Below are 27,599 nucleotides of genomic sequence, written 5' to 3'. Positions count from 1 at the left end.
AAGAGTTTGTCTCCCAATATTTTCATCTAATTTATTATGCATAGCACGACGGTCTTTTCCCAAATGCTCAATAATCAGCATTGTTTAAATTTAAGAACAAAATCAGTTTATTTTTTCCTCTTTTTTCGTATAATTAAATATGAAAAGAAGTTACCTGAAAGAGGTATATCTTCCGACAAAAAATTTGTTACGGTATGGAAGAGCAGAATTTTTGATCTCATATGTTGAATAGTTGTTGCATAGTTAACGACTAGAAAACTACTATATGAATTAAGAGTTCCTTGACCATCAGGTTCAATGTGATTAAAATTGGGTAGATTGCATGATTTATTTACTTCATGTACTTCTACTCCAAGTCATTAAGTCTGGAACAGAGCTGAGTTCTGTGATGCTCTTAACGGGAATATGATTCAAAAGTTATCTCCATCCTTACTTTTCCCCATGTGTGTAAATACTTTATTCACCTGCTCCTGGTGACAAATATTAACATCGACAGCATCTAACAAACATGTTCTTGTCATTTTCTTAGATTTGAAAAGATGAATACAAGTTGCCTGAAGTCATTATTAATGGGACGTATTAATGGGACGTTTGGTTAATGAACCTGATTAATAGGAATCGGCACCTTAAATATATGTGTTGGTGTTTGGATTAGCCATTTTGTGATATGGAATGTGAACCTCATTCCCACTTGATAGGTAAATCATTCCTTCCACATCCCCGTGATACTCATTCTCATACCATTCATTCACATTTCCGATTCTCATTCCCATCTAGCATCCAAACAACCCCTAAATCTGGAAAAGAGCTGAATTTCCTCAACGGGAATATGATACAAGTGGGAACTTAAAATAATGAAACGGACAGCAAATTCAATACTTAGAATAGGATAAGGTTCATTGATGGACTGTCCAAATCTGATCTTGCATATCTCCCCCTTACTTTCCCCATGCAGGTAAATAATACTAAACAACTTTGTACACAATCATGAAAGTCTCTATATATCCTGGTCTAAATTGCATTTTCTTACCAAACCAACACACAACAATGTCTTCAGCACTCCACTATACTCTACTTATCCTTCTCTTGGCTGTTGCACTATCTTCAGCCGCAGCCCAGGCCAAGCCCAAAGCTTTTCTCTACTTCATTAAAAAAGACCCTGAAGCCCTTCAGTACTCCACTACCTTAGAATTCTCCACCCAAGTCAACTTTGTAGATGTGGTGCTGGATCTTGGTGGCGAACACACCTGGTTCGACTGTGACTCATACGACTTACCAACCTATAAGCCCATCAGCTGTGGCACTACAAAATGCAACAATGTCAAGAGCAACGGCTGCATTGGATGCAATCTACCTCCAAAACCAGGCTGCACTAACAATACTTGCGGCGTGTCTTCCTACAATCCATTCACTAATGATCTTTACGCGCAAGGCCTAGGAGAGATCAACTTATTCAGTACAGAAACCAATGGCCTGGCAGTCGGGGAATTGCACAAATTGCCTAAACCATTTCCTTTCTCGTGTGCTGATTCGGATCTCTTGAGAGGCCTGTCGAATGCAACCAAAGGCATGACAGGCCTTGCAAATACCGTAACTTCGTTACATTCACAGTGGTCATCAAAATTTAAGTTACCTCATAAATTTGCTCTGTGCCTACCCTCCACTTCTGAGCTTAACCCTGGTCACATGTTTATTGGAGGCGGCCCATATTATTTTCCACCGTACACTAAAAACATTGCTACACAATTACTCACTACAAAACTTGTCATCAATCCGGTTAGCACAGCCCCTATATACACCGAAGGTGACCATTCGGATGAATACTTCATAGATGTTACGTCGATTAGTGTTGACAACAGGCCTGTCTCTGTCAATGCTTCTTTGCTATCCATTGACATGAATGGCTACGGAGGCACTAAATTCACTACGGTGACTCCTTATACCAAGTTAGAGACTTCCATCTATAAGGCCCTTGTCGGTGATTTCAAGAAAGCTGCATCACTCAGGAAGATGAAAAGAGTGGCCTCTGTCGCACCATTTAGTGCGTGTTTCAGAGCTAGTTCTGTAGCGACAAGCCAGACAGGACCTGTTGTGCCATACATTGATATCGGTCTGGCAGGCAATCAGCATTGGAGATTTTACGGTGCTAATTCTATGGTCTCGCTGAAGAAGGATGTGTTGTGCCTGGCATTTGTGGATGGAGGGTCCAAGCCAAGAACTTCTGTTGTCATTGGAGGGCATCAAATGGAGAATTATCTTATCGAGTTCGATCTGGTTTCCTCAAAGCTGGTGATTAGCACTTCACTTCTGTTCCGCAATACAACTTGCCAACAGTTCCGCGTCTTGTAGATTCATGAGCTAAAGATACAGAGTAGCAATACAATCTTGAATAAATTAAAATGTCACATGTTCTTCAGACTCTTGCTAGCTCATATGAGTATGGGATGAAACTCATGTAGAATTACAGATTTATATTGTAGCGAATTCGGGAAAAATTTAGCAGGGAGCATTAAGAATCAAGATAGATTAAAATTTTGCAAGTAAACAAATTTTTGTTTCACGAGGAACTAATCATTTTGAATATTAAATATTTTCTATATAACTTACGATCTTAATGAAATACAGATGATAAAGCTAGTTAGCTTCCCTTAATTCAACACTTTTCGGTTCTTCCTCGTGTGTGTATCTTCCAAAGAACATTTAAAAAAACAAGTCAAGCATGTCCGGAAGCTATCATTTTAGCTTCGAATTACTTCTAAGGAAAAATAAAGACGATTGTGTTGATCCTTCTCAGATAACCTTGCGGCATTTCAGCAAGTAGAAGAGTTCAAAGTTATTGTCTTAACTCATAATCCCGCATCACAGTCTGATCAATATGAGGACAGTAGGATTTGAGCCTCGGTGAAAATAAATATGTGTGCGTGGATATCTAAATTTACTGTAACCGACGTTATAATCTTAAATAAAAAAAAGAAAACCTCGGGAGAAAATGTGGAATCCAAGTAATCCAGCAATTACTGGTGCTTGTTCATTTACTTCTGACAATGTAGTTCATTTTAAGTCTGGATAGAGCTGAATTCTCTCAACGGGAATATGATACAAGTTGATAATTAGGATAATGTAAATCTCAACGGGAATATGATACAAGTTTGAAAACTTAGACTATATAAATCTAGCGCATTTACCCCATGTGTGAAAATACTAAACAATGTATGTTGTTTATTCATCTACTTGCTTTGAACTTTGACAGATCTCGAAAACCTCTATATATGCTGGTCTAAATTGCACTCTCTTACACACCAACCTACAACAATGTCTTCCTCACTCCACCATAGCCTAATTATCTTTCTCTTTGCTGTTGGAATATCTTCAGCTGCAGCCCAGTTCAAACCCAAGGCTTTTCTATTTTCCGTAAGGAAAGACACAAGAGCCCTTCAGTACTACACTTCACTAGAAGTTTCCACACGAAGCAACTATGTAGATGTAGTCGTGGATCTTGGTGGCCAACACACCTGGTTCGATTGTGACACCTTCAAATTACCAACCTATAAGCCCATCAGCTGCGGCTCTACAAAATGTAATAATGTAAAGAGCGGTGGTTGCGTTGGCTGCAATCTACCTACCAGCAGACCAGGGTGCACCAACAATACCTGCGCCGTCTTCTCCTACAATCCATATACTAATGGTCTGTATGCCCAAGGCCTCGGAGAGGATAACTTGTACATGTCAGATACCAATGGATTGTCAGTCGGGCTAACGTACGAATTGCCCAAACCATTTCCATTCTCATGTGCAGATTCAGATCTGCTGAGAGGCCTGTCCAATGCAACCAAAGGTATGCTAGGCCTTGCAAATACCATAACTTCATTACATTCACAATTGTCAACCAAGTTTAGAAAACCTCATAAATTTGCTCTCTGTCTACCCTCCACAACCGAATATCCACTTGGCCACATGTTTATTGGTGGGGGGCCTTATTTTTTTCCACCATACAATAAGAACATTGCTAAACAATTGCTCACTACAAAGCTTGTCATCAATCCTGTTAGCACTGCTCCTGTATCAAGCGAAGGTGACCATTCGGACGAATACTTCATAGATGTTACGTCGATTAGTGTTGACAACAGGCCGGTCACTGTCAATGCTTCTTTGCTATCCATTGACAAGAATGGCGAAGGGGGCACTAAACTTAGTACGGTGACTCCTTTTACCAAATTGGAGACTTCCATGTATAAGGTTCTTGTCAGTGACTTTAAGAAGGCTGCGGCGCTCAGAAAGATGAAAAGAGTGGCCTCTGTGGCACCATTTAGTGCGTGTTTCAGAGCTATTTCTGTAGCAAAAAGCCAGACAGGACCTGTTGTGCCATACATAGATATTGGTCTTGCAGGCAAGCAGCATTGGAGATTTTACGGTGCTAATTCGATGGTCTCTGTGAAGAAGGATGTGTTGTGCCTGGCATTTGTAGATGGAGGGTCGAAGCCAAGAACTTCTCTTGTCATAGGAGGGCATCAGATGGAGAATTATCTTATTGAGTTCAATCTCGTTTCCTCAAAGCTGGGGATTAGCACTTCACTTCTGTTCCGCAATACAACTTGCACCCAGTCTCGACTGTTGTAGGTTTCGTGAAACAATTATCTAGTCAGGATTATGATAGTCTGAGTTCAGTGTGATTAGGCTATGTAGAGCTTTTAATAAACTGTTTATTTTCTTTTTGGAAAATGTTTCAGAGTTTGATTATCAGTGAATTTGTTGAGCTCAAAATTAAATAACAATCCAAGCGGAACAATAAAGCAATACCAGTATACCACAATCAGCTGAAATAGGCTAATTAGAAACCGATCCTGCCTGCTTCAGAAAACAAGGTAGCAGTAACGGTAAGATTTAAGAAGTGGTAGTTGTACATATAGCATGTTAAATACTTGGGGAGTCTCCCTGACGAAGAGTTTTATATACATGGCTCTGCTTTATGCACATTGTATACGCTCCTAATCATAACATATGTGAACCTACATTAGTTCAACTAATCCATGATACTTGCATGTATGACTCTCACGAGATGTTATAATGATGCATCTGCAAGAATCTCCCTTTTATCATTGCTAGCAACTCAAAGCTTCTTGAGCGCTCCCTGTTAACCAACAATTTACGACAATAGCTTAATTTGGGGGACTCCACAAGAAAGCAGTTCAGTTTGATTTATTGCCACATTCGAGTATCTTTTTAAGTTTCCCAAATTGCAGTGTCTGCTGATTAATCACATATAGGTAACCCATTGCATGCACACAGATCATAACCCAGTTTCAATTTATTTTTCTCAGCCATACAATAAAGACATTGCTAAGGAACATTGGTCTGAGAATAAAGTCATTGCAAAGGAACATCGATGATAAACTTGTCCAGTTGTCCCTGTCAATGCTTCTTGCTATCCATTAACAAAGAAGGCCTGGGGGCACTAAACTTAGTACTATACTCCCTTCACAAAATTAGAGACTTCAGTCTATAACAGCCTTGTCAGAGATTTCATAAAAGCTTCAGTGCTCAGAAAAATGAAACGAGTAGCGTCTGTGGCACCTTTCGGAGCATGTTTAGACGCTAAATCTGTAGCCAAAGGCTAAACAGGACCTGTAGTGCCATACATCAGTACTGGTCTGGCAGGCAAGCAACATTGGAGATTCCGCGGTGCCAATTCAATGGTCTCAGTAAAGAAGGACGTCTTATGCATGGCATTTGTGGATGGAGGGTCTAATCCAAGAACTTCAGTTGTGATAGGAGGCCGTCAAATGGAGAATTATCTTCTTGAATTCGATCTTGGTTCCTCAAAGCTAGGGATCAGCCCTTCACTTTTATTTCGAAATACGACTTGTGGCCAATCTCGAGTCATATAGCTTGATACCCTGGAAAGTGGAAACAATATATAGTTGGGTAGTTCAAGAAATAAATGGAAGTTCACAGTGAATGAGTTTCGGGAAAGAAAAAAAAAACTCCTAACAATTAGGATGTATGAGTTTCTAATAAGACTGTTTAATCTCTTTTCTGTAAAATGTCTTCCTTGAGAATTTTCAGTAAAATAGTACAACGGCAATTTCCAACAAGAGAACTTTTTGAGTAGTGACCACTAAATAAGAAATGTCTTCACACTACACTTTCTATAAAAGAGTTGTTTGCAATGCATTTTGAAGCATGTTGATTCTTGCAATTCATTATAACTTAAAAGGATTCTACTGTAATGTAACATTCCGAGTTGCCTCCATTTCAAGTAATTGATCCCCTGTTTCTAAAATGTTACTAGAATTGTCTGAATTGATCCCCTGTTTATAACAGAGGTAGCTCCTCAATACTCCGGGGTGCAAGAATAATGGCGTTGATCTAAAAGTGCAAGATAATCTGAAATTGGGTTCTTTTTTGGACATGTATAGTGGTATGGTGTATCAGTTTCTGAAATTGGGTTCTTTTTTGGACATGTATAGTGGTATGGTGTATCAGTTTCGGTTCCAAGTTCCAACATTGAGAAATTTGTGGGTTTTTTACAAAGTGTTCTAAAACTCAGGACTAATGAAATCACACTTGATATGGTTAAAAATAAAGTTTCAAAATGTAAAGTTGATACTGTGGAGGATCAGTATCAGAGTACAGAGAACAAGGAAAAAGGATCAAAGGGACGTTAAAAACAGGTTGGCTAAGAAACAATATAAATGTTATTTGCTAGTATAATCAAGTGACTAGTTTTTTTTGCAGTGTCCAAAAAATCGACGAGTCGGCCGAGTACTCATTCCAAGTACTCGTTTTTAACCCCTCATCTGATTAGAGTTCCGAGTATTCGGGTTCAAAACCGATTTATTAAAAATCGATCAAAACTCGGTTTGAAAGTACTCTATGTCAAATCCGAGTTTGACTTATCAATTTTTTATTGTTTTATTTGAAAATTATTTCAAAAGAGACTAAATGTAAATTTATATATGTTTTGGTCTTTTTTTTTTGCAAAGTATTGACATTAATTAGAAAGTATATGTGTTTTATCATTAAAACTTGTGAATGATTATTATGTCAGAAACTATCAAACAAATAACTTTTATTTGAACTTCATTATTTCAAGTGTGTTATTAAAATATAAATATTATTAGATAGTTTTATTATTAATCAGTATATAACTATATATGAAAAAATAATTTTAAAAAAATACCCGATTAGTTATCCAATAACTCATTCCGAGTACTCTCTCGAGTTTCGAGTACTCATTTTTCCGAAACCAAACTGAGTTGGACCGAGTTCTATTTTTACAACCTTGGTTTTTTTACGTGAACTAGGGAATTTTGCTCGCGCTACGTGTGCGGAGACCGTCGAAAAAACTTATTAATTTTATTAACTTCGTTAAATTCAAAAAATGATTGAGAATCAGACATGTGTGTACGTTGTACCAATTGATAAACTCCCCACTCTTCTCCTGCATGTTGGGCAGATTTAATCAATGACGATGAGATTGCCTCCTTCAACCGAACCGCCGCTGTATAATTTGAATTAGATTCGGTTAGCAATACCCTCATGACATTCACTGGCTACTGTCCTCTTTGTAAAAATTGGGCTTGCTTCGAGCTCTAAGAATAAAGAATGGTATTGATGCTTGAAACACGGCCACTCTATTTAGATACCGTCAGAAGCATGATATCATAATTAGATTATGGTTTAAAAAGTAAAGTGAAAGAATATATTAGATGAACAGCGGATGTGAATGTCTAGATAACTTAAATTGTAGAAAAAATGACCTATCTTCGTGGCTCATTGATGGACTTTATCAGAAGAATAAGAATTGTCCTTGACATTCAAACAGGTGGGAGTATTATCTCTATGCATAACAAAATTAAATTTAGCGGAAATAATTTTTAGATAATACACGCTCATTATAGTGACTATTTGATTCGTTTCAGGATTATATATTAAAATCACTTTACACACATTTTTTATTTTTAAAAATCATCTGTCTTTGTGAAATTGTATTATTATTTGGGTCACATCCTTTATGTTTATGACCTGATCAAAACATACATTAAATCTTTTAGTCAAACTGTAAATATAGAACAAAATGCTTCCTAATCTATAACAAACATTATTAATAAAAGATTTTTCTATTTTTTGACAATGCAGCCTTATATGCCTTACAAATTAGTATCTGTTCTAATAATTCTCGGGGTGAGCCAGAGTCGAACCCGGGTGTCCCGGGACAACAGAGGATATGCCCGCCACTCAGAAATCATGGAATGTCGGATAAGTAATGGTTTACTAATTAATTAGCACTAGCCTATAACCCGTGCGAAGCACGGGCGACCATATAATTTTAATTTGATTATTTATAATTTTAATATCATTTTATTACTGTTTTTTATTAGTTAAATTAAATTATATTAAATTATATTAGTCGATTGGTTATATTCACTTTTGAAAATTTGTCTTGTCCAATATTTTTCTGTATTATAAGATATTAGTATAAACAATCAATTTTTTTATATATATGTGAATGTTTTCTTAATATTAATATATGGTAATGTGGTTTTTGATTAATATTACCTTATATTTTTCATATTTCATTGTATAGCACATGATACCATTGTATTGGAAAAAAATTAGTTATATTAAAATATTGAGCTAAAATTTTTAGTTACTGGAAAAAAAATCTATTCATTTAAAGATTTTAGTTATTAAAATATTTTTATTATCCATATGTGAATTTTTTTCTAATATTAATATATGATAATATTGGAAAATGCTACGACAATGAGGGTGATACCTCGAGAGCAAGAGCTGGTTCTTTGTATTTTTATTTGTCTAATGTGTAGAGCAGGTGAACTAACACATTTGTTGAGATAAAATAAAATTATTTTATTAAATCTTTGTTGAGATATACAATTTAATCTTAATATTCCATTATATTAAAATTTATAATTATTAGAAAATATATAAAAGTGTATATTGGAAAATATTTATTAACTAAGATATACTAATATTACCTAATCGCCCGTTCAATAGTATTTAAATGATATTTAAATGATAGAACTATGTGTACATAGTTGGTTGACATTCCAAAACTCAAAAGTTAAATTAATTTAACTAAAAACTTGTAAGTCATAACTTTGTTCAAAGTCACAAAAAATTATAATGTTAAGTATTAAATTGATATTATAAAGATACAAGGATACAAAGAAAAAGCAAAGATATTTTGACAAATAAATAAATTAATATAATATTGTACAAGTATTTTAGATGCTCACCATTTATTATAGATAACAATTTTTGATTTGCATAAATTCTAATTCAAAATATACATGTCTTGTGAGAATATTATAGTCTCCCTGTAGTTGCTTAGTCTTCAACCAAGACCTCCTGTTCTGGAACCAAAAAATAATTTTGTTGGACTGTAGTCCTAAAGATCTAGCCAGCATTCACCTCTCAGGTTCAATGTTAGCACCTTCAATCAAGAAAAATAAGATTGGCTCCATCAAAAGATTCATCTTCAACAGATATAGACAACCACAGTCTGGTTACACGGATCAAAATCTTCCGGTCCATCTTTGTACTGTTAAGGCTTGCCAAGTTTTGATACGACACGGCCTCATCCACCATTGCCATGTTGTACACTGAAGATGACGAATGAATAAGGGACTCTGCACCTACATTTTTTATAAACAAATTAAAAAAGTGTAGTATTATGACACTCCTTATAATGGGCAACATTAAATGTAAACATTACCCAGGAGTTATATCAAAAAATAGCACAACTATATTGCTGACAAACAAATGACAGCACAGCTATATGAAATGCCAACATATGACATATTTGATGATACAAAACCTATATCACCAATTGATTCAAATTATAGAAAACGGCACTTCAGCTAACAGACAGGGAGGGAGGGAGATTTTAGGTGACCCTGCACTACTTTTGCCACGTTATCATAAGTATAAACAAATTCATCATTTTTTAATGCTACAATGTAATCCAGAGGAGCAAGTCATTCATGGTTGTCCTAAGCTTAGTCTGTTAAAAGTATATAAGACCTTATAAAATAAATAATCTAGGCAAAATATCTAAAAACTAACCACCAATTAATAACACCATGCCTTCCATTATATTAGATTCCCGAGAATACTTTGGTAATACTTTTACTGATTATATCTCAACTATTTGGGACATAAAATGTCACACAACAGTCTGTTATTATTATAGGCATTTTTAGTAGTCAAGACTTGGGAGTTAATTCTCTCGGACACAACAAAAAGTCATTTTAGAATATATATATATATATATATATATATATAAACATAGTAGGTGGAACATAAACACAGTAGAAGCAGTTGGATGTTACTTCGCAAAAGAATAAAAGGAAAAGAAACATTTAGTGGTTTATACTTTATAGTAACATAGTAAGAGTTATACACAGACAACTAATTTACACACCTGAAACGAAAAACAAATTTTAACATTAACATTCCCCGGAGTTGCTACTTCCACCACCTAAAATTCCTTTGTTAATTGTGGGCAGGTGGTGCACAGTGCACTAAAAGCTAGCCACAGATTAAAGAGATAAAATGATTATATCTCAACTATTTGGGACATAAATGTCAAACAACAGTCTGTTATTTCTCTACAGGCATGTATAGCAACACAACTTATAAACCGGAAACCATTCATTTGATGAAAGAGATACACAGCCACAGATGCCTATGGAAAAGTATATAGTATAGTTTTTTATGCTTACTCTAAAACATATTTAGAAATTCAATACTTACAAAACAATTACAACATTGGCAGTGACTAAATAAAACTCTGAAAGTCAGTATAACATATCGAATAAAAAACCAAATAGGAGGATGCTTTAATCCAAAAAGGTTCAGCGCAACTAACCTTAACATGAGATACTTAACAATAAACATATAGATTGATATGTAAAAGATCTATTAAAAATATTCTCAAGGTACAAACAACATATAAATGAAAAAATAAATCACCTCACCAAGCTCAAGGTGACATTTCTCTTCCATAATTTTGTTCCCCTTGTATTAAATTGCCGAATGATCCACAACACACTTACGAATCATACAATGTACATAACAAATTTATAAATTCTATTCTTTCTCTTCTCAGTTATAATCTCTTAATGGAGACCAAGACCTGACTTGATAACTCCTTTTCTACATCTTTTTAGGGGAGAGTGGTACACCCACATTAAGAAAAAATAGACAGCATGGAATCAACTTCCCTAAATTAAAACTGAATGGATCTTATTTCTATTACACATGCAACGATGTGGGTGACTAATAATTTAAGTTTTTTTTAAAAAGTGATTGGACAGACCTCCAGACACACCAAGTCTGCGCATAATTATCTTCCGTAAAAATAAATTTACAAACATAAAGACTTAAACCTTGAGAGGGTGAAGCATCTAGGACTGTTAAAAAGATGATCGTATTTTCTTTTATTCTTAGAGAATTTTGACCCAATTAAACAATTTTTTTCTTGTGAACAGTTGCAAACATTCACCAGATTATATCAATGAGCTAAACCTCGTCATAAACTGTAGATTTCAGAACTTTCGGAGCATACCTTGTAAAGTGATCTTGCTTTACCAAATACTAAATCCACGGTTCACTCAATATAACTCTGGTAAAAATAATGAGATCCAGTGTCATCTAAGAGTTTGTCTTGCGTACCCACAATTCTAACTTCGTAAAACACGGCTGTATCACCAGCGATCCCCAATGCAACTGCTAGCATTCCAAATTTCTTCAATCCTCTACACGATCAACGAAGGTAATTAAGCCATATCAGTAATTGACAAAATGTTCAATGTATCTGAAGTTCTAGCCTTGTCTAAATAACTAACTTCTAAGTAAATTCACAAATTCAACGAAAAATAGCAAGAAAGCTGCCAATTTTACTCAAACATACATATCAAGCTGCAAAAGAACTATAAAGCAAAATCTTAATATAGGTTACCCACCCTCCATGTTTAACTTGTATAGCACCCTTGCGTGAGTTTGAGTCTGGCCATAAATCAAGTTCTATAACTCGCACACCTCTTTTAAGTGCTTCTATGATTGGAACATTACTGCAATCACTATTGAGCTGATTCCTGGTCAAGTACGAATTATGTCCGGTGTATATGAAATAATGTGACAGTGGTGCAGTCATGTCGTGATTGACCTAAAAATAGAACAAGTGTCCATGTTAGCTGTAAAGTTTGTGATAAAGCATACCTGCTGAAAAAACATGAAACTATTTTTCTCTCTCTGTTTTTTTTTTAATATTGACTACCAAATGCAAATAGAAAAGGCTTAACAAAAACAAAAATCAAATAGTTACATTCAAGGTTACAATCATTACAAAATATCTTCATTTCAAAACTGAGCAAGCCTAATTACTAATTTTCTTTTGCTGAATATTTTACCTAATTACTATTCAGTATTGTTAAATCAAGATATACACATTTGAGTACTAACAAAGTGATGTTGCCCTCATATTTCCATTAATCATTGTTAAAAGATTAATATCTAAACCAACCCCCTTGGGGAAACAGTTGAATTTTATTGGCCTAATGCCAGAAAAAACAGATTCGTGGAATATCTTAAACTATTCCAGAAAATTTCTCGAAAATATAAGTTAAATCACACCAAACATTCCCCATATATCCCCCTAAGTGCAATAATAATCTTGATAAGTGCAATAACAATCTTGATGTCTAATCAATCAGATAAACAGATACCATCAATACTATTTAGTCCTAATTTAATCCTAATATCTTCTGTCTGTCCATTTCGCCACACACCAAGATTCATAAAATTCAATTTCCTAATTACCACTTATCCCTAACTCAATTCCAATCAAGAATCCAAGATCAAAAACAAACAAATAAAAAAAAATCCCAAAACAGTGGAAAAGGTCAACTAAGTAAGATCCCAACTCAAAAACCAAACAAATTGAAATCAAAGTACTTAAATCATACCTTAGACAACATGGGTGGATTAAGATCAGTTGAAAACAGAAAATGATGAAAGTCATCAAGACTCAAAGAATGTCTTGTGAACCTAGCAATGTGATGCCTCTTATCAAGAACTTGCTGAACTATACTCTCACACTCACTCAGTGTGGCTCCTTGCTCACCTTGCTCTTCAACCAAGAATTTCAGGAGTTGTTCAGCACTCAAGTGGGTCTGTCGCTGATCTGCCTTTGCCTTCTTCTCACATGATTGTTGTATCTCTCTGTTCATGGTAAAACTTTAAGGCTGATTTTCATTAAAAGAAATTAAAAAGAAAATATATGCTAGGTAATTACCGTTCGCTTTGACTGGGTTTGGTTCAAGTTGCACAACCGCGTTTAGCTTTGGTGCCGCGCTACTTGACAGCCACAGCTTCAGAGAAAGGATGGAGAGGCACATCGGGAGAAGGCGAGTACTTGTTTTTGTTTGTAAAACTAACATCTACAGAGATAGAATTTTAATAGGAGAATTTCTTTAAGAAGTAAAATAAAATTAAGAGACTTATTTTTAGTAGTAGTCTAAAGAGACAAAAAAATAGGACGAAAAAAGTAGGACGAAACCAAAAAACGTGAACAAAAAAGAGGACTACAAATTATACCCATGTTGGCTTATTATAATATAGAGGAGAATTTCTTTAAGAAGTAAAATAAAATTAAGAGACTTATTTTTAGTAGTAGTCTAAAGAGACAAAAAAATAGGACGAAAAAAGTAGGACGAAAAAAGTAGGACGAAACCAAAAAACGTGAACAAAAAAAGAACTACAAATTATACCCATTTTGGCTTATTATAATATAGTATAGATGGTTCTCGTCAAGAACCATGAATAAAAACTAGTAATAGAAATCCAGCCCTGTACAAAAGTACAATCTGTGATTGTGTAATCCACTGTTAGATTCACCTGGCAAGAGAATATTTTGTCTTCCGAAAATAGTATCCACACCTTGGCCACACGGCCCACACCTCCTTCGCCAGGATTCTGAGAAGAGAAGTATACAGTAAGCATAAGATTGATGCTGGCATTAATAACGTTTGGCTATCACATATTACTGTATACTCATTTTGCTGAGCTTTGTTAGGCCACATCCAAGCTTAAAGAAGGCCCCTGTGCCTAGGGACGGCAGAAAAGACCGATCCGAATGGATATCCGACCGTTTCGATCCGAATGGATTTGACCGAACCCGATATTTTGGATTTGGATTTGATTTTTAGACCCGAACGAGTTTGGATTTGGATATTAGGTATTCCGTATCGAAACCCGACCTGAAATCCAAACCCGATCCATACCCGAAACCCGAAAAAAAACCCGAATAATATTATATATATATATATATATTATTTATATTTTTGACCATAATATATATATTATTCAACATATTAGATGTTAAAGTTATAGTAATATATTAAATAGTTATATGTTATTAGTCCAATTATTCACATAGACAGTAGAGTGTAGAGCTGTAGTCGACTCGTAGACAAACCCCTAATTTCACTCTTCTAATTTCACTTTTCACAGACACATAGACACAGACCAAGACACCAAGTCGCCGCCTTCACTCTTCATTCTTCAACCCTTCAACTCAACAAGTCGCCGCCTTCAGAGTTCAGCCCTTCAACTCGCCGCCCGGCCTCCGCCTACAACCTCTCCGAGTTCGAGCGCCCGGCCTCCGCTTCTATTTCGTAATTAAATTTTAACCCTAGATTTCTTTCCTCTTAATAACTACTTGTATTGATTATCATACTTTGATTATGATATATCTTAGTGTATCTAATTGAACCCTAGATTGATGTTAATTGAGTGTATCTAATTGAACCCTAGATTTATGTTAATTGATCTTGTAGTTGCTTTTATTATGGCTGTAGTTTTATAATTTTTATTATGGCTGTGTTAATTGGATGCCTGTATAGCCTATAGAGTATAGTGTACTGCTGCATTGTATAGATTGATGTTAATTGTGCATTTTTCTGCTGTTCATGATTATGATTATGCTGTAGTTTTATATATGTTCTTCTCATTGTGTTATTGTACAGGCTGCAGCCATGTCTAGCCCAGACAACAATCACGAACCTTCGCCGGAGGTGCAATCAACCAACAAAGACAGTAATTCCACCCCTGATCCAGATGTCATATTAATCGACAATGATGCTGCTACAGACTCCAAGATGGTTGTAGAAGGCGGTTCGGGAAAGGAAAGAAGTGAGGTGTGGAACCACTACACTAAGAAGACATTGGACGGTGTTTTGAAAGCCGTTTGTAAATATTGTAGCAAGCAGTTGAAAGGTGATTCAGGCAGCGGTACAACACACTTGAAGAATCATTATGTGAAGAAACATAAGTAGAAGCCTCAAGAGAGTATAAGGCAAAAGCTTTTATCAAGCAATTTCAACAAAGATCACCCTCAACTAGCAGCTTATAATTTCAATCAAGAGGTAGCAAAAACGGAGATAGCAAAGATGATTGTCATGCATGAATATCCGCTTTGTATTGTGGATCAGATTGGATTTAAGAGATACTCAGCAGTGCTTCAGCCACTCTTCAAAGTTCCCTCCAGAAACACAATAAAAAGTGAGATTTTTCATATTTATGAATATGAGAAAGCGAAGACCAGTAGCTTGTTGGAGAGTATTTCAAGTCGAATAGCAATTACAACAGATTTGTGGACTGCAAATAATCAGAAAAAGGGGTATATGGCTGTAACAGCTCATTTCATAGATGGTTCTTGGATGTTACAGAGCCGTATTATGAGGTACCAAGTCTAACTTTATGCATATATATGTTCTATGTTCATTTATATGTCCTTTACTGTTCTGTAATTTGATTGCAAGCTTGTTTGTGGTTTATGTTGAATCTGAGTTACGGAGTCCTTGTACAAGCAATAAATATGTGTGTGCTCCTTTACATTAGTATCTAGTATGTGTATTTGGCTACTTTACTGGTTGCTGTTAATTAGTATACTTTTTTTGCCGTTAACTGGTTCCTTACTCAGATTTTTGCTGCTGATTACATAGATTTTTGCTGCTGATTAGTATACTTATTTTCCTTGTTATTGCTAAAATAACAATAACACTGTAGGTTCATATATGTGCCCTGTCCCCATACGAAAGATGTTCTTTGTGAGTATTTACTAAAATGTTTGATGGACTGGAATGTGGATACCAAGATTTCATCTCTCACAGTTGATAATTGTTCCACAAATGATGCTATGATTGAAATTCTGTTGGACAAGATGGACAGTGCATCTCTAATTCAAGGTGGAAGTCTGTTTCATATGCGGTGTTCCGCTCACATTTTAAATCTGATTGTAAAAGATGGGTTGGATGTTATAAAATCCGGGGTTGAAAAAATTCGTGATTCTGTAGTTTATTGGACTGCCACCCCAAAAAAGGAGGAGAAATTTGAAGAAACAGCCCGCCAATTACGGATTGCGAGTACAAAGAAACTAGGACTTGACTGTGCAACAAGGTGGAATTCCACGTACCTTATGCTTGAAAGAGCACTGATTTATAAAGATGTTTTCAACAGATTAGGTCAAAGGGAGTCTAATTACAAGACCCTGCCTTCAAGAGAAGATTGGGACTTCACTTTGGATGTTTGTTAGAGGTTGAAAACCTTTTATATGGCGACTGAGGTATTTTCTGGGACAAAATATCCCAGTGCTAATTTGTGCTTTATTAACATATGTGAGATTCATCAAGCAATTACAGAATGGAGGAGAAGTACAAATTTTGTGATTCAGACCATGGCAGAGAAGATGTTGATTAAATTTGACAAATATTGGCATGTGATTCATGGTATCATAGGAATTGCTGCAGTCTTGGATCCAATATTGGCATGTGTTGTACCGCAAATAACTTTGAAGAGTGGCTGAAGCACTGCTGAGTATCTCTTAAATCCAACCTGATCCACAATACAGAGCGGATATTCATGCATGTCAATCATCTTTGCTAGCTCCGTTTTTGCTGCCTCTTGATTGAAATTATAAGCTGCTAGTTGAGGGTGATCTTTGTTGAAATTGCTTGATAAAAGCTTTTGCCTTATACTCTCTTGAGGCTTCTGCTTATGTTTCTTCACATAATGATTCTTCAAGTGTGTTGTACCGCTGCCTGAATCACCTTTCAACTGCTTGCTACAATATTTACAAACGGCTTTCAAAACATCGTCCAATGTCTTCTTAGTGTAGTGGTTCCACACCTCACTTCTTTCCTTTCCCGAACCGCCTTCTACAACCATCTTGGAGTCTGTAGCAGCATCATTATCGATTAATATGACATCTGGATCAGGGGTGGAATTACTGTCTTTGTCGGTTGATTGCACCTCCGGCGAAGGTTCGTGATTGTTGTCTGGGCTAGACATGGCTGCAGCCTGTACAATAACACAATGAGAAGAACATTTATAAAACTACAGCATAATCAAAATCATGAACAGCAGAAAAATGCACAATTAACATCAATCTATACAATGCAGCAGTACACTATACTCTATAGGATATACAGGCATCCAATTGGCATCCAATTAACACAGCCATAATAAAATTATAAAACTACAACCATAATAAAAGCAACTACAAGGTCAATTAACATAAATCTAGGGTTCAATTAGATACACTCAATTAACATCAATCTAGGGTTCAATTAGATACACTAAGATATATCATAATCAAAGTATGATAATCAATACAAATAGTTATTGAGAGGAAAGAAATCTAGGGTTAAAATTTAATTACGAAATAGAAGCGGAGGTCGGGCGCTCGAACTTGGAGAGGTTGTAGGCGGAGGCCGGGCGGCGAGTTGAAGGGCTAAACTCTGAAGGCGGCGACTTGAGTTGAAGGGTTGAAGAATGAAGAGTGAAGGCGGCGGCGACTTGGTGTCTTGGTCTGTGTCTGTGAATAGTGAAATTAGGGGTTTGTCTACGAGTCGACTACAGCTCTACACTCTGCTGTCTATGTGAATAATTGGACTAATAACATATAACTATTTAATATATTACTATAACTTTAACATCTAAAATGTTGAATAATATATATATTATGGTCAAAAATATAAATAATATATATAATATAAATAATATATATAATATATTATGGTCAGAAATATAAATAATATATATAATATTATATATATATATAATATATATTATTCAGGGTTTTTTTTCGGGTGTCTTGGTCTGTGTCTGTGAATAGTGAAATTAGGGGTTTGTCTACGAGTCGACTACAGCTCTACACTCTGCTGTCTATGTGAATAATTGGACTAATAACATATAACTATTTAATATATTACTATAACTTTAACATCTAAAATGTTGAATAATATATATATTATGGTCAAAAATATAAATAATATATATAATATAAATAATATATATAATATATTATGGTCAGAAATATAAATAATATATATAATATTATATATATATATAATATATATTATTCAGGGTTTTTTTTCGGGTTTCGGGTATGGATCGGGTTCGGATCGGATTTGAATTTCGGGTCGGGTTTCGATACGGAATACCTAATATCCCAATCCAAATCCAAACTCGTTCGGGTCTAAAAATCAAATCCAAATCCAAATCCAAAATATCGGGTTCGGTCAAATCCATTCGGATCGAAACGGTCGGATATCCATTCGGATTGATCTTTTCTGCCATCCCTAATCATTAAGTATAAGTTGATTAGCAGAGTTTTAACAATAACAAGTAGATTCGCTTTGCCCTGTACATAAGGTTGTAATTTGTTGCTAGTATAATTAAATGATTATAAAAACAATATAATATATCAATAAACATCAATATAATATAGCAACAAACATCATCTTAAAATTATACAAAATCAAACTTGTGAGTTGAGATTAAGCAATATTGTGAAGAGTTTCAATCGATTCACACTAATAAGATGTTATAGTCAGTGGCGGAACCAGAGGGGGGGCTAGAGGATGCTAGAGCCCCCCCTAACCTCAAAAAAACAGTGTATATTTTTTTTCCCAGCCCCCCTGAATTTGTGATGTCAATATAATTTTATTAGTCCCGCTGAATTATAAATGTCATAGAGAGGGACTTAGTTTAAAAGAAGAAAAGAGAAGACACTTAGTCTAAAGAGCGTCTAATTAACAAATACATTCAAACAGATACACTCAGAGCAACTAGATCATGCAAACTGTATGATGCATGCTGAGTACTTTGTACATTAAAAATAATATAAAATATAGTTAAGAGGGAAAGTGTGCTCCTCATTGTTGAGGAAACAAATAGAGCACCTAAATTTTTGAAGAGGTGCTGGGAGCTTGTTGGAGTTCATTTCATCTTCATATTCTTCAAATTTTGGCTAAAGAGCCCATACGAAGAAGTTTTTGGACATGCTCTCATAAGTCAAACGCACACATTGACACTACCCTAACTCGGTGGAGTTCTTTTGATGGTTAATACACACAGACACACTATTTATCTCTTAGTTTATCTTGTGGTTGAGTTAGTTTTGGTATTACCCGTTGTCATTGCTATTGTTGAAAGAATTTTTTTTGCTATGAAAGCAATCAAGACTTATCAGCGTAATAGGATGGAAGATGTATGAATGAATGATAGTATGATGATATATATTGAGAAAACTATTTATGCAAGTATGGATGACGAAATATTTTTCAGCCTTCCTGACTTTTAGTCCGGGTCCGCCACTGGTTATAGTATGAGAATCAACCACGATACCAAACACATATGTATAACAAAAATGATCACATTTGTATAACAAAAATGATTATATAGATTATAGATAAACCATATCCAACCCATTATAATTGGGTTGATGTATTTTTAATCCAAATATATATCGGGTTTGGAAAATTTTAGTTTGGATCGGTAAAAATAAGTTTAGTTTAGATCAGTTTGAGTGGGTTGATTCGATAAAGTCAAAGACGGAGATGGCCCTATAAAAAAGTGAGCTCGCTTTGTTTCTAGGGTTTATATTCTCCTTCTCCTCCTCCCACTCCATTCATTTTATCTCCACTTCTCCCTCACACATCCCAAGAAAAAACACCCCCCATCATGACCGGAAAAGCCAAGCCCAAGAAGCACACAGCCAAGGAGCTCGCCGCCAAGCTCGACGCCGCCACCACCAATCGCGGCGGCGGCAAAGCCGGAATCGCCGATCGCACCGGCTCCACCAAAGGCGGCCACGCCAAGTACGAGTGCCCCCACTGTAAGATTACTGCACCTGATGTTAAATCTATGCAGATCCATCACGATTCTAAGCACCCCAAGATTCCTTTTGATGATACCAAGATTAGTAATCTTCATGCTGGTGCTCCTGTGGTTGCTGAGACCTCGGCTCCTCGTCCTGGTGTTCGTGGGAGTCTCAAGAAGTGATGTCGTCTGATTATGTTGTGTTTCGTGTTTCGATAAGATGTCTGCCTGCTATGTTTATGTTTCTGTTTGTGCTAATATGTTGGGGGACTTGATGATTTGATCCTAATTTTATGTGTGTTGTTGTTGTGATTCACGCTATGTTTCGAATGAAATATCGATCGTGTTCTGTTTATTTAGTACTACTTTTGTATATAATTCGTGTTCTGTTGGTTCAATCGGATGTTTTAGTGGTTTACTAGCTAGGCTGAGAATTAATTGCAAATAGCATAATAATAATACATGGCAATTGGCAAGGGACTGATTGTGTTTATACGATCTTGTTCATTTGAAGAAATTGAACGAATTAACAGCCTATTAATCGAGGTTTTTAGAATTTATCTTCAGTTGCTTGCTAGGTAAGAACAGATCGCAAATTGGAGCCTACTACAAATGAGGAGATATTTTCTATAATTCAGCTGCGAGAAGGTCAGTTGGTTTTGTATGCCCATATTTTCAAGAGCTGATGTTTATTTCATGGTAAGGCGAGTCTTTTTAAGTTGCTTGTCTAATTGGTTGATGAATTTGTAATTGTTTATGTCCCTGTTTGCTGACTCTGTTAAGAATCTCAGTTAAGCTATGATTTGTAATCTTTGGTATAGATATGTTTTCTTTCATGAAGATATCACAGAGTAATTGCACTCAATTTGTTCACAGTTTGCGAGTTATTGAAATTTATTTGGTGTTACTTTCTTGTCTTTGTTTAAGTTGTTTCCGACAAATACTTGACATATTTGCTTCACTTACTGGTCTTGTTTCTTGTTTACTCGCTAGCAATTACGCAATCACTTTAGGCTGTGTTTACTTGGAGTGAATGGAATGGAGGGAGAATGGAATGAATTTTGTACTCTAAAATGGTGTTTATCAAAGAAAATGTATATAATTTTCATTCCTTCAATCATTCCGACCTTACTATTTCAACTATAACTCTAACCCACATGTTTTGGAAGGAATGCTCATTCCATTTCAACATCATGTTTCTTCACAATCTTTCTCACAAAAAAATTAACTACATTCATATATTGTCACCATTATCTCATACTTTCTTCTTTCTCCTTAAAAATTCTATATAATTTTTCATTCCATTCTCCCCTCATTCCATTACATGAAGTGAACACAACCTTAATGAATTGTTTAGGTTGTGGCGTCATTAGAATCACTAGCAATCTGGATGAGATAATCAGTGTTGTTCTTTCTTTTGGTCATCATGGTCAAGGATCGGTTAGAGAAAGCATTTTAATGAATAACCTGGAAGTCACTATATGCTTTGCAGCTAATCTATAAACATATGGTAGAACTACTACTTGATTCAGCTGTTGTACAAGTTTCCGATGATTATCATATTTTAATTGCGGTCTTCACACTTCACCCAGCAGCTCCAGAAGCTCATTACATTTTTGTTGTGCGTCTTAGAAGAATTGGAGCAGTGTTTCTGGGGACAGGATCATACAACAGGTAAATTGTTGACGGGCTGTAAAGTGTAGACATGACCCTGATTAGCCAAGGCAAGTTAAAACTGAAATTAGACCTAAACTTTGAACAGATAGATTTGTTGGTAGCTCAAGTATTTCAAGAATCGAACTATAGACAATATTTAGGCACTTCCTGAATTATTTTTCAATACTTTTAATAATGCATCAGAGAATAAATTAAGCAGTATAGTATATGCCCCGTCGGAATTCTTTTGCAAGTATATTAAAGTAATACAAGTGTCTTTTAAGGTTGTCGGAGTGGGTTTTCTATCATTAAGATCCGGTGAGTGTGTTTACAGACTATTTTAGTCGATCTCATGGCGTTACCTATGCAGATCCATCTCAATAATGACATATCATCTTGGAAATATATTCAATTTATACGGGGACCATCGGGAAAAAAAAATCTTATGTAATATCTTATAGGTCTAATTCAGCCAATCATTTTAGTCCATAGATCTCCGATGGGATCGGCAAAATTGGATGTATAAGATATTATATAAAATATAAGGGGAGAGTATAGTTGGAATGTGATATGTTCACAGATTATTTATATTTTTCATTTTTTATTTTTGATATGCAAACTCATTTTTTAGTTGAGAGTTTTTCATGATTTGGAGTTGTTTTAATCATTTTTAGCACACTGTTGTTGATGCGTTGGATTGGATCGGTTAAAAAAATGAATTATAGTATTTGTATTTCTTGTCAATCTTCACTCTGTTAGATCACCACTGTAACAAATATATATCATCAATTAATCTATTAAAACAATGCATTCTATTTATAGTAATTCGAAATAATAATAACAAGTTATATTTAAAATATAACGATCAATATAATCAACATCAACGGAACAAAATATGTTACATGTTTGTTTGGTAAATTCTACATAATGTATTACATGTTCTTGAAGATGCTCTCATGGTTGAAATTGAAAACGAATCGATAAAATCTGATCGGAATTATTATTAATTAATGTATTACATGTTCTTGAAGATGCTCTCATGGTTGAATTTGAAAACGAATCGATAAAATCTGATCGGAATTATTATTAATTAAATAAATATTATATATATATAACATTATGATTTTTCTGGGAATATACGTACATATGTTTTGTTAGAGATTAATATGTGATGACTAGGGCCTATTTCAGGACCTGATTATTGGAATTGGGCCTCCGGTCGTTTTCGTTCTCAATCCCAGATAGGACTGTGTGGTATGGCACGTGTGACGTGTCTATATTTAAATTACATTCTAAATTTAATAATTTTAAATTTTAATTTAAAAAAAAAATTTGTTTCAAAAAACAATTTTTTTATTTTTATTTTTAAGTTATACTTATCAATTGATCTATATTTTCCATATTTTTAAAAATTGGAAGAAGTAAATGATTTCACATGTGAAATCAGTGTTTTAAAAGTCGGCGATTAATCGGGATTAGTCGCTGATTAATCGCTGTTCGGTCGGCCATCGACTCGATTAAGCGTAGTCAGTGAAAAAGCGTTTTTCCTTAAAAATCGGTCAAAGGCGGGATTAATCGGGATTAAACGGTCAAAAGAAGGTAAAATCGGCAAAAATCAATAAAAAAATCAGTCAATTTAAAAAAATTAAAAATCATGGTAGAAAAAAGTTGAAGTTTAAAAATTGATTTTAAGACACATTGTACTATGGTCTTACGGGATGAATTGACCTAAATATATAGAAAATGGATATTTTGTGAATAAAATCATTGATTTTTTGATTTATAAAATTATATGATTATAAATTTATTGTAAATATAAATATATTTTATATTTATATATATATCTAGTTTAAAAAATAATATTAATGATCCGATTAACCACTCCAATTAATCCTCAATTATCTGATTAATCACTAGACGGTGCTTTTACCGACTAAGTCTGATTCCCGCTTTTTACAACACTATTGGCAAAACCTAGAAACCGGTTAGATAAAAGAATATTGATAATGGTGTTCGAAAGACCGAACCATGTATTTAAGATCACATACACACATTTTTAAGATTCCCAAACAGGCATTAAGTCTTTGGCCACTCACCAGACAATGAAATTCTGTAATGTCCTGTTTGGTAATCTTGATTTGATTTCAAATCCCGTATTTGTTCAAATTCACTGTTTGACAAATTTTAAAAATTGTGGATTTAGATTTGTTCAATTCCATCAAATTTAAACCAAAGTCTAAATAAAATGATTTGAATTACTAGTCTCCTATGTGTCATTTCAAATAAAAAAAACAAAACACAGAACTCTCTCCTTCACGATTCACGCACCTGCTTCGGCTCCAAATAATAGCTTCTGCTCGCTCCTCCTCTCCTGCCATCATTTCACGCTGCTACTCGCTTCTTTTCTCTCATGCCATCTTTCCTTCTCCGCTGTAAATTCAAAGGTGCAAATCACCCCCCCCCCCTTCTGGCTCTCCCTCTCCCTCTCCCTGTATCTCTCCTTCTCCTTGTCTCTCTTGTCGGTATTGCATTATATTGCTCTTATTTTTATAATTAGGGTTTAACATTGTGTATATGATCTGTGTGTATGTGTTTATTTCAGTTTTTCGCATTTGACATCTGAACAACTAAATTGAGACTCATAGCTTTATAATTTCTGGTTTTTGAATACATGTATATATATATTATGTGATTACTGATTGTCGTACTAGATTGAACGCCTAAAAAGTACAATGTCGGATGAATTGAGTATTCGAGATTCGTGTAAACGTTGGAGGGATGATGAAGATATGGAGTTGGTTACGATAGTTGCCGGTTTTATTGTAGTCGTAGCAGCGGTCTCATATGGTCAAATGTATAGGGTGAAAGAGGTAACTTGGAATGAGTGCGAGCGTGCTCAAATCAGGGCTATATGGATGAACACTTTAACAAATGATAGGATGTGTCGAGAGCAACTACGTCTTGACATACGTCGTTTTGAGAAGTTGTGTCATCTCTTACAATCTAAAGGAGGGCTAGTAGCAATTAGGAATGTCACAGTGAAAGAAGTTGTGGCGCAAATAGTGGATTTGGATTTCAAACCCAGGATTTGAAATTCTAATATTCTCAAATAATGGATTTCGATTTCAAATTCTAGATTTCAAATTTTGAATTTAAAATCTCATATTTCAAATGAAATCTGTATTTTTAAACGGCACCTAAAAGTCTTTGGCCACCCCAGATTCTATAATAGTGTTCTTAATGTCTCCGAGCAAAACCTAATAACATCCGGATGGAGGCACGGTGAAAGATCAGCGATAAACAACTGATCCGCTTTTCACGGTTATGCTCAAGTAAAAGCATTCGTGTTAAATTTAGCAAAATAGAAAAAGAAAATTAGCAGGAAGATGTTTGGAGTTGAAATGACGGGTTGAATTGAAGTTTGACCCTTTTTGAGTTCTAGGGAGGCCGCCGAACCATAAAGTGAGAAGCGACACAAAAGTGAAAAAATAAATGATGAGGGCTTATTCGGTCCTGTCATATCAACACTGTCCTTTGTTTTCGCAAACTTTTTGTTTTCTGGTGAATTATATTACTCCCTCCGTCTCTAAAAACGTTTCTCGTTTGAAATGTCGGCACTGTTCATAACATGAGACAAATTACTAATTTACGTCTAATCTATAAGATAAAATATAGTCATGAGTGATCTTGTTGGATTCGTATTTATGAGTACTTTAATACAGTGAATTTTTTTTATTTAATACTAATACAAAACTAAAGATATTATTGATTAAAAGTGTGTGTTGGCAAACGTGAAAAGTACAAATGAGAAAAGTATTTAGGGACGGAGGGAGTATCTTCTTTTCCGGATTTATACAAATTACTTTCTAATGAATTACAAATGAATTAAGGTTGGTTGAGTGCCGGAAATAATATATATATAATTTTTATAAAAGATAAGTTATTAATTTATATTAACTAAAAAATATTAATAAAATTATTATTGTTATATATTTCTGCAACATTAATTTAATTTCGTATTAAAGATTAATATTTCCTTACTTAAATAGAGGCAAAAAAAATTAAAAATGAATGAATCTTATACCTCCCTCTCATACGCACTTGATTTAAGATATGGATTTGAGATTTCATTTTCCCCAACCAAACATCAAATATGATTTTTGAAATGTACAAATCTAATACTTGATATCCATACTCATAAACCAAACAACACCAAATATAATATGGAATATTATTGAATAGACATTAATACATAATAAATGTGTCAGTGTTAGAGCATCTCCAACGGTGTTGGCTATAATCGTTGGCTAAATTAGATCTGTAAGATGTTATGTAAAATTTGCTGAACCTCTAAGACATTTCGCTTCAATGGTATTGGGTATATTGATTGGTTATAATTTAAAAATAGTATGTTATTAATATTTTAGATTGTTAAAATAGAATATATCAGTTCAATATGTTAATAAATGATGTGCAATCTTCCTACAGATTTCTTACAGACCTGTAGAGGTTTAGGGTTTAGGGTTTAGGGTTTAGGGTTGGGTTTAGGGTTCGACAAATTTAGCCATCCATAGGAGGTTGGCTAAATTTATAGACAACAGGTTAGTATGGTTGGAGTGTGAACTTTTGAAGTGTAAATTTTTTATTTTTAGCATGACAAATCACCTTTTAGCTAAGGGGTCTTCATGGTTGGAGATGCTCTTAGTCAACAATAATTCTAAAATATGTAAATATATATGTAATAGATAAGATTATATATGATTTTTATAATTAATTAGCTCAAAATTATTATATTAGACATAGAATAAATATATTTAGATTACGTAAATTTGATCACCTAAAAGAAATTGCATAGATTTACGCATGCAGTTTTGCGTATAAGTAGAACTGTGAGGGTCTGTTTATAAATATAACCGAGCAATAGCAAAAAATACTGTTGTAACCGAACTAAGAGAAATTTAGGTGAGGATCTAAATACACAGTGCAGATACAAATGTATTTATTTTTATGTCAGATGATCTCTCACAAGCGTAAGCGAAGATATCATAGTACCAATCAATTGTACGTTAATTCAGCTACTTTTGGACATGAAAGTCTCCGTCTCATTCAATTTTATAAATTACTTTTTAAACATTTTTCTTAAGATTCTTTTAAAGTATTGTTTCACTTTCTTTTTTTGATAAAAAGGAATTAATTCATTAATTAAAAGCCATACGGCATCTACAAACACAATCGAAATTGGACAGACGCTGAAAAATATCGCTGTTGAATCCTTCCTTCTTGGAGAGGCAACTGAGCGATTTGAAGATGATTTGAATATACACACTTGTTTCCATCTGATTGGTTTTCACCTGAGTGTTCTGAACAATCGACCATAGATGTGATCCCATGATAACCTTCAAATCTGAATCAAACCCATGAAAATCATGCCGATCTATAACCTCGGTCATGAAAAACATCAAAACACACCAAACACAAAACAAACCAACTCTCACAAGAAGGAGAGACTAACAAAACCCAAATAAATTGGGAACTTATTGAATGAGAAATAAGATTTCAAAACAAGAAAACAGGAAAAAAAAGGGAATCGGGGCTTTCCACCAGTGAAAACTGATGGAAGCCCCTTCAAAAATCTTTGACGGAGGCTAGGGAGGCTAGGGTTTTGAGAGAGAGAAGAGGAGGATTGTATTGTTTCACTTTCATATTATATTTTAAAATTATTATTCTCTAAATAAAATTTGATGTTTAAATTT

The 27,599-nt window shown here is 34.7% G+C and overlaps 5 protein-coding genes and 1 long non-coding RNA gene across 7 annotated transcripts; 4 read left to right on the top strand and 2 right to left on the bottom strand.

The window, feature by feature from the left end:
• The first annotated feature begins 952 nt into the window (after positions 1–952).
• LOC108194316 (probable aspartic proteinase GIP2) lies at positions 953–2,499 on the top strand. The gene has a single exon (XM_017361267.2). The coding sequence runs from the start codon at positions 988–990 to the stop codon at positions 2,347–2,349; it is 1,362 nt and encodes a 453-aa protein (XP_017216756.1). The 5' UTR covers positions 953–987; the 3' UTR covers positions 2,350–2,499.
• Positions 2,500–3,312: 813 nt separating this feature from the next.
• On the top strand, positions 3,313–4,617 carry LOC108195403 (probable aspartic proteinase GIP2). Its single transcript, XM_017362361.2, has one exon. The coding sequence runs from the start codon at positions 3,313–3,315 to the stop codon at positions 4,615–4,617; it is 1,305 nt and encodes a 434-aa protein (XP_017217850.1).
• Positions 4,618–9,206: 4,589 nt separating this feature from the next.
• LOC108195429 (phosphoinositide phospholipase C 3) lies at positions 9,207–13,484 on the bottom strand. Of its 2 annotated transcripts, XM_064082243.1 has the most exons (6): positions 13,322–13,484; positions 13,151–13,248; positions 12,993–13,074; positions 11,991–12,193; positions 11,701–11,783; positions 9,207–9,659 (listed from the first exon to the last, which is right to left on the bottom strand). In XM_064082243.1, exons 3-6 carry the CDS (start codon positions 13,002–13,004, stop codon positions 9,460–9,462), a joined length of 498 nt encoding a protein of 165 aa, XP_063938313.1. In that variant the 5' UTR covers positions 13,005–13,074; positions 13,151–13,248; positions 13,322–13,484; the 3' UTR covers positions 9,207–9,459. The 2 variants fall into 2 exon arrangements, with proteins under 2 accessions (XP_063938313.1, XP_017217881.2); XM_017362392.2 differs by having other exon boundaries at positions 12,993–13,248.
• A 1,121-nt stretch (positions 13,485–14,605) lies between these two features.
• LOC108194713 (uncharacterized) lies at positions 14,606–16,267 on the top strand. Its single transcript, XR_010285946.1, has 3 exons — positions 14,606–14,702; positions 15,054–15,769; positions 16,096–16,267. It is a non-coding gene; the product is annotated as an uncharacterized LOC108194713 (long non-coding RNA).
• A 542-nt stretch (positions 16,268–16,809) lies between these two features.
• Positions 16,810–17,548, bottom strand: LOC108194712 (zinc finger BED domain-containing protein RICESLEEPER 1-like). Its single transcript, XM_064081939.1, has 2 exons — positions 17,501–17,548; positions 16,810–17,385 (listed from the first exon to the last, which is right to left on the bottom strand). Exons 1-2 carry the CDS (start codon positions 17,546–17,548, stop codon positions 16,810–16,812), a joined length of 624 nt encoding a protein of 207 aa, XP_063938009.1.
• Positions 17,549–19,922: 2,374 nt separating this feature from the next.
• LOC108193800 (protein METHYLENE BLUE SENSITIVITY 1) lies at positions 19,923–20,545 on the top strand. Its single transcript, XM_017360621.2, has one exon. The coding sequence runs from the start codon at positions 20,053–20,055 to the stop codon at positions 20,371–20,373; it is 321 nt and encodes a 106-aa protein (XP_017216110.1). The 5' UTR covers positions 19,923–20,052; the 3' UTR covers positions 20,374–20,545.
• Positions 20,546–27,599: the final 7,054 nt, after the last annotated feature.

Source organism: Daucus carota, chromosome 7 (genome assembly GCF_001625215.2).
Source record: "Daucus carota subsp. sativus chromosome 7, DH1 v3.0, whole genome shotgun sequence".
Lineage (NCBI taxonomy): Eukaryota > Viridiplantae > Streptophyta > Magnoliopsida > Apiales > Apiaceae > Daucus > Daucus carota.
This window is presented reverse-complemented; position numbering and strand designations above follow the sequence as displayed.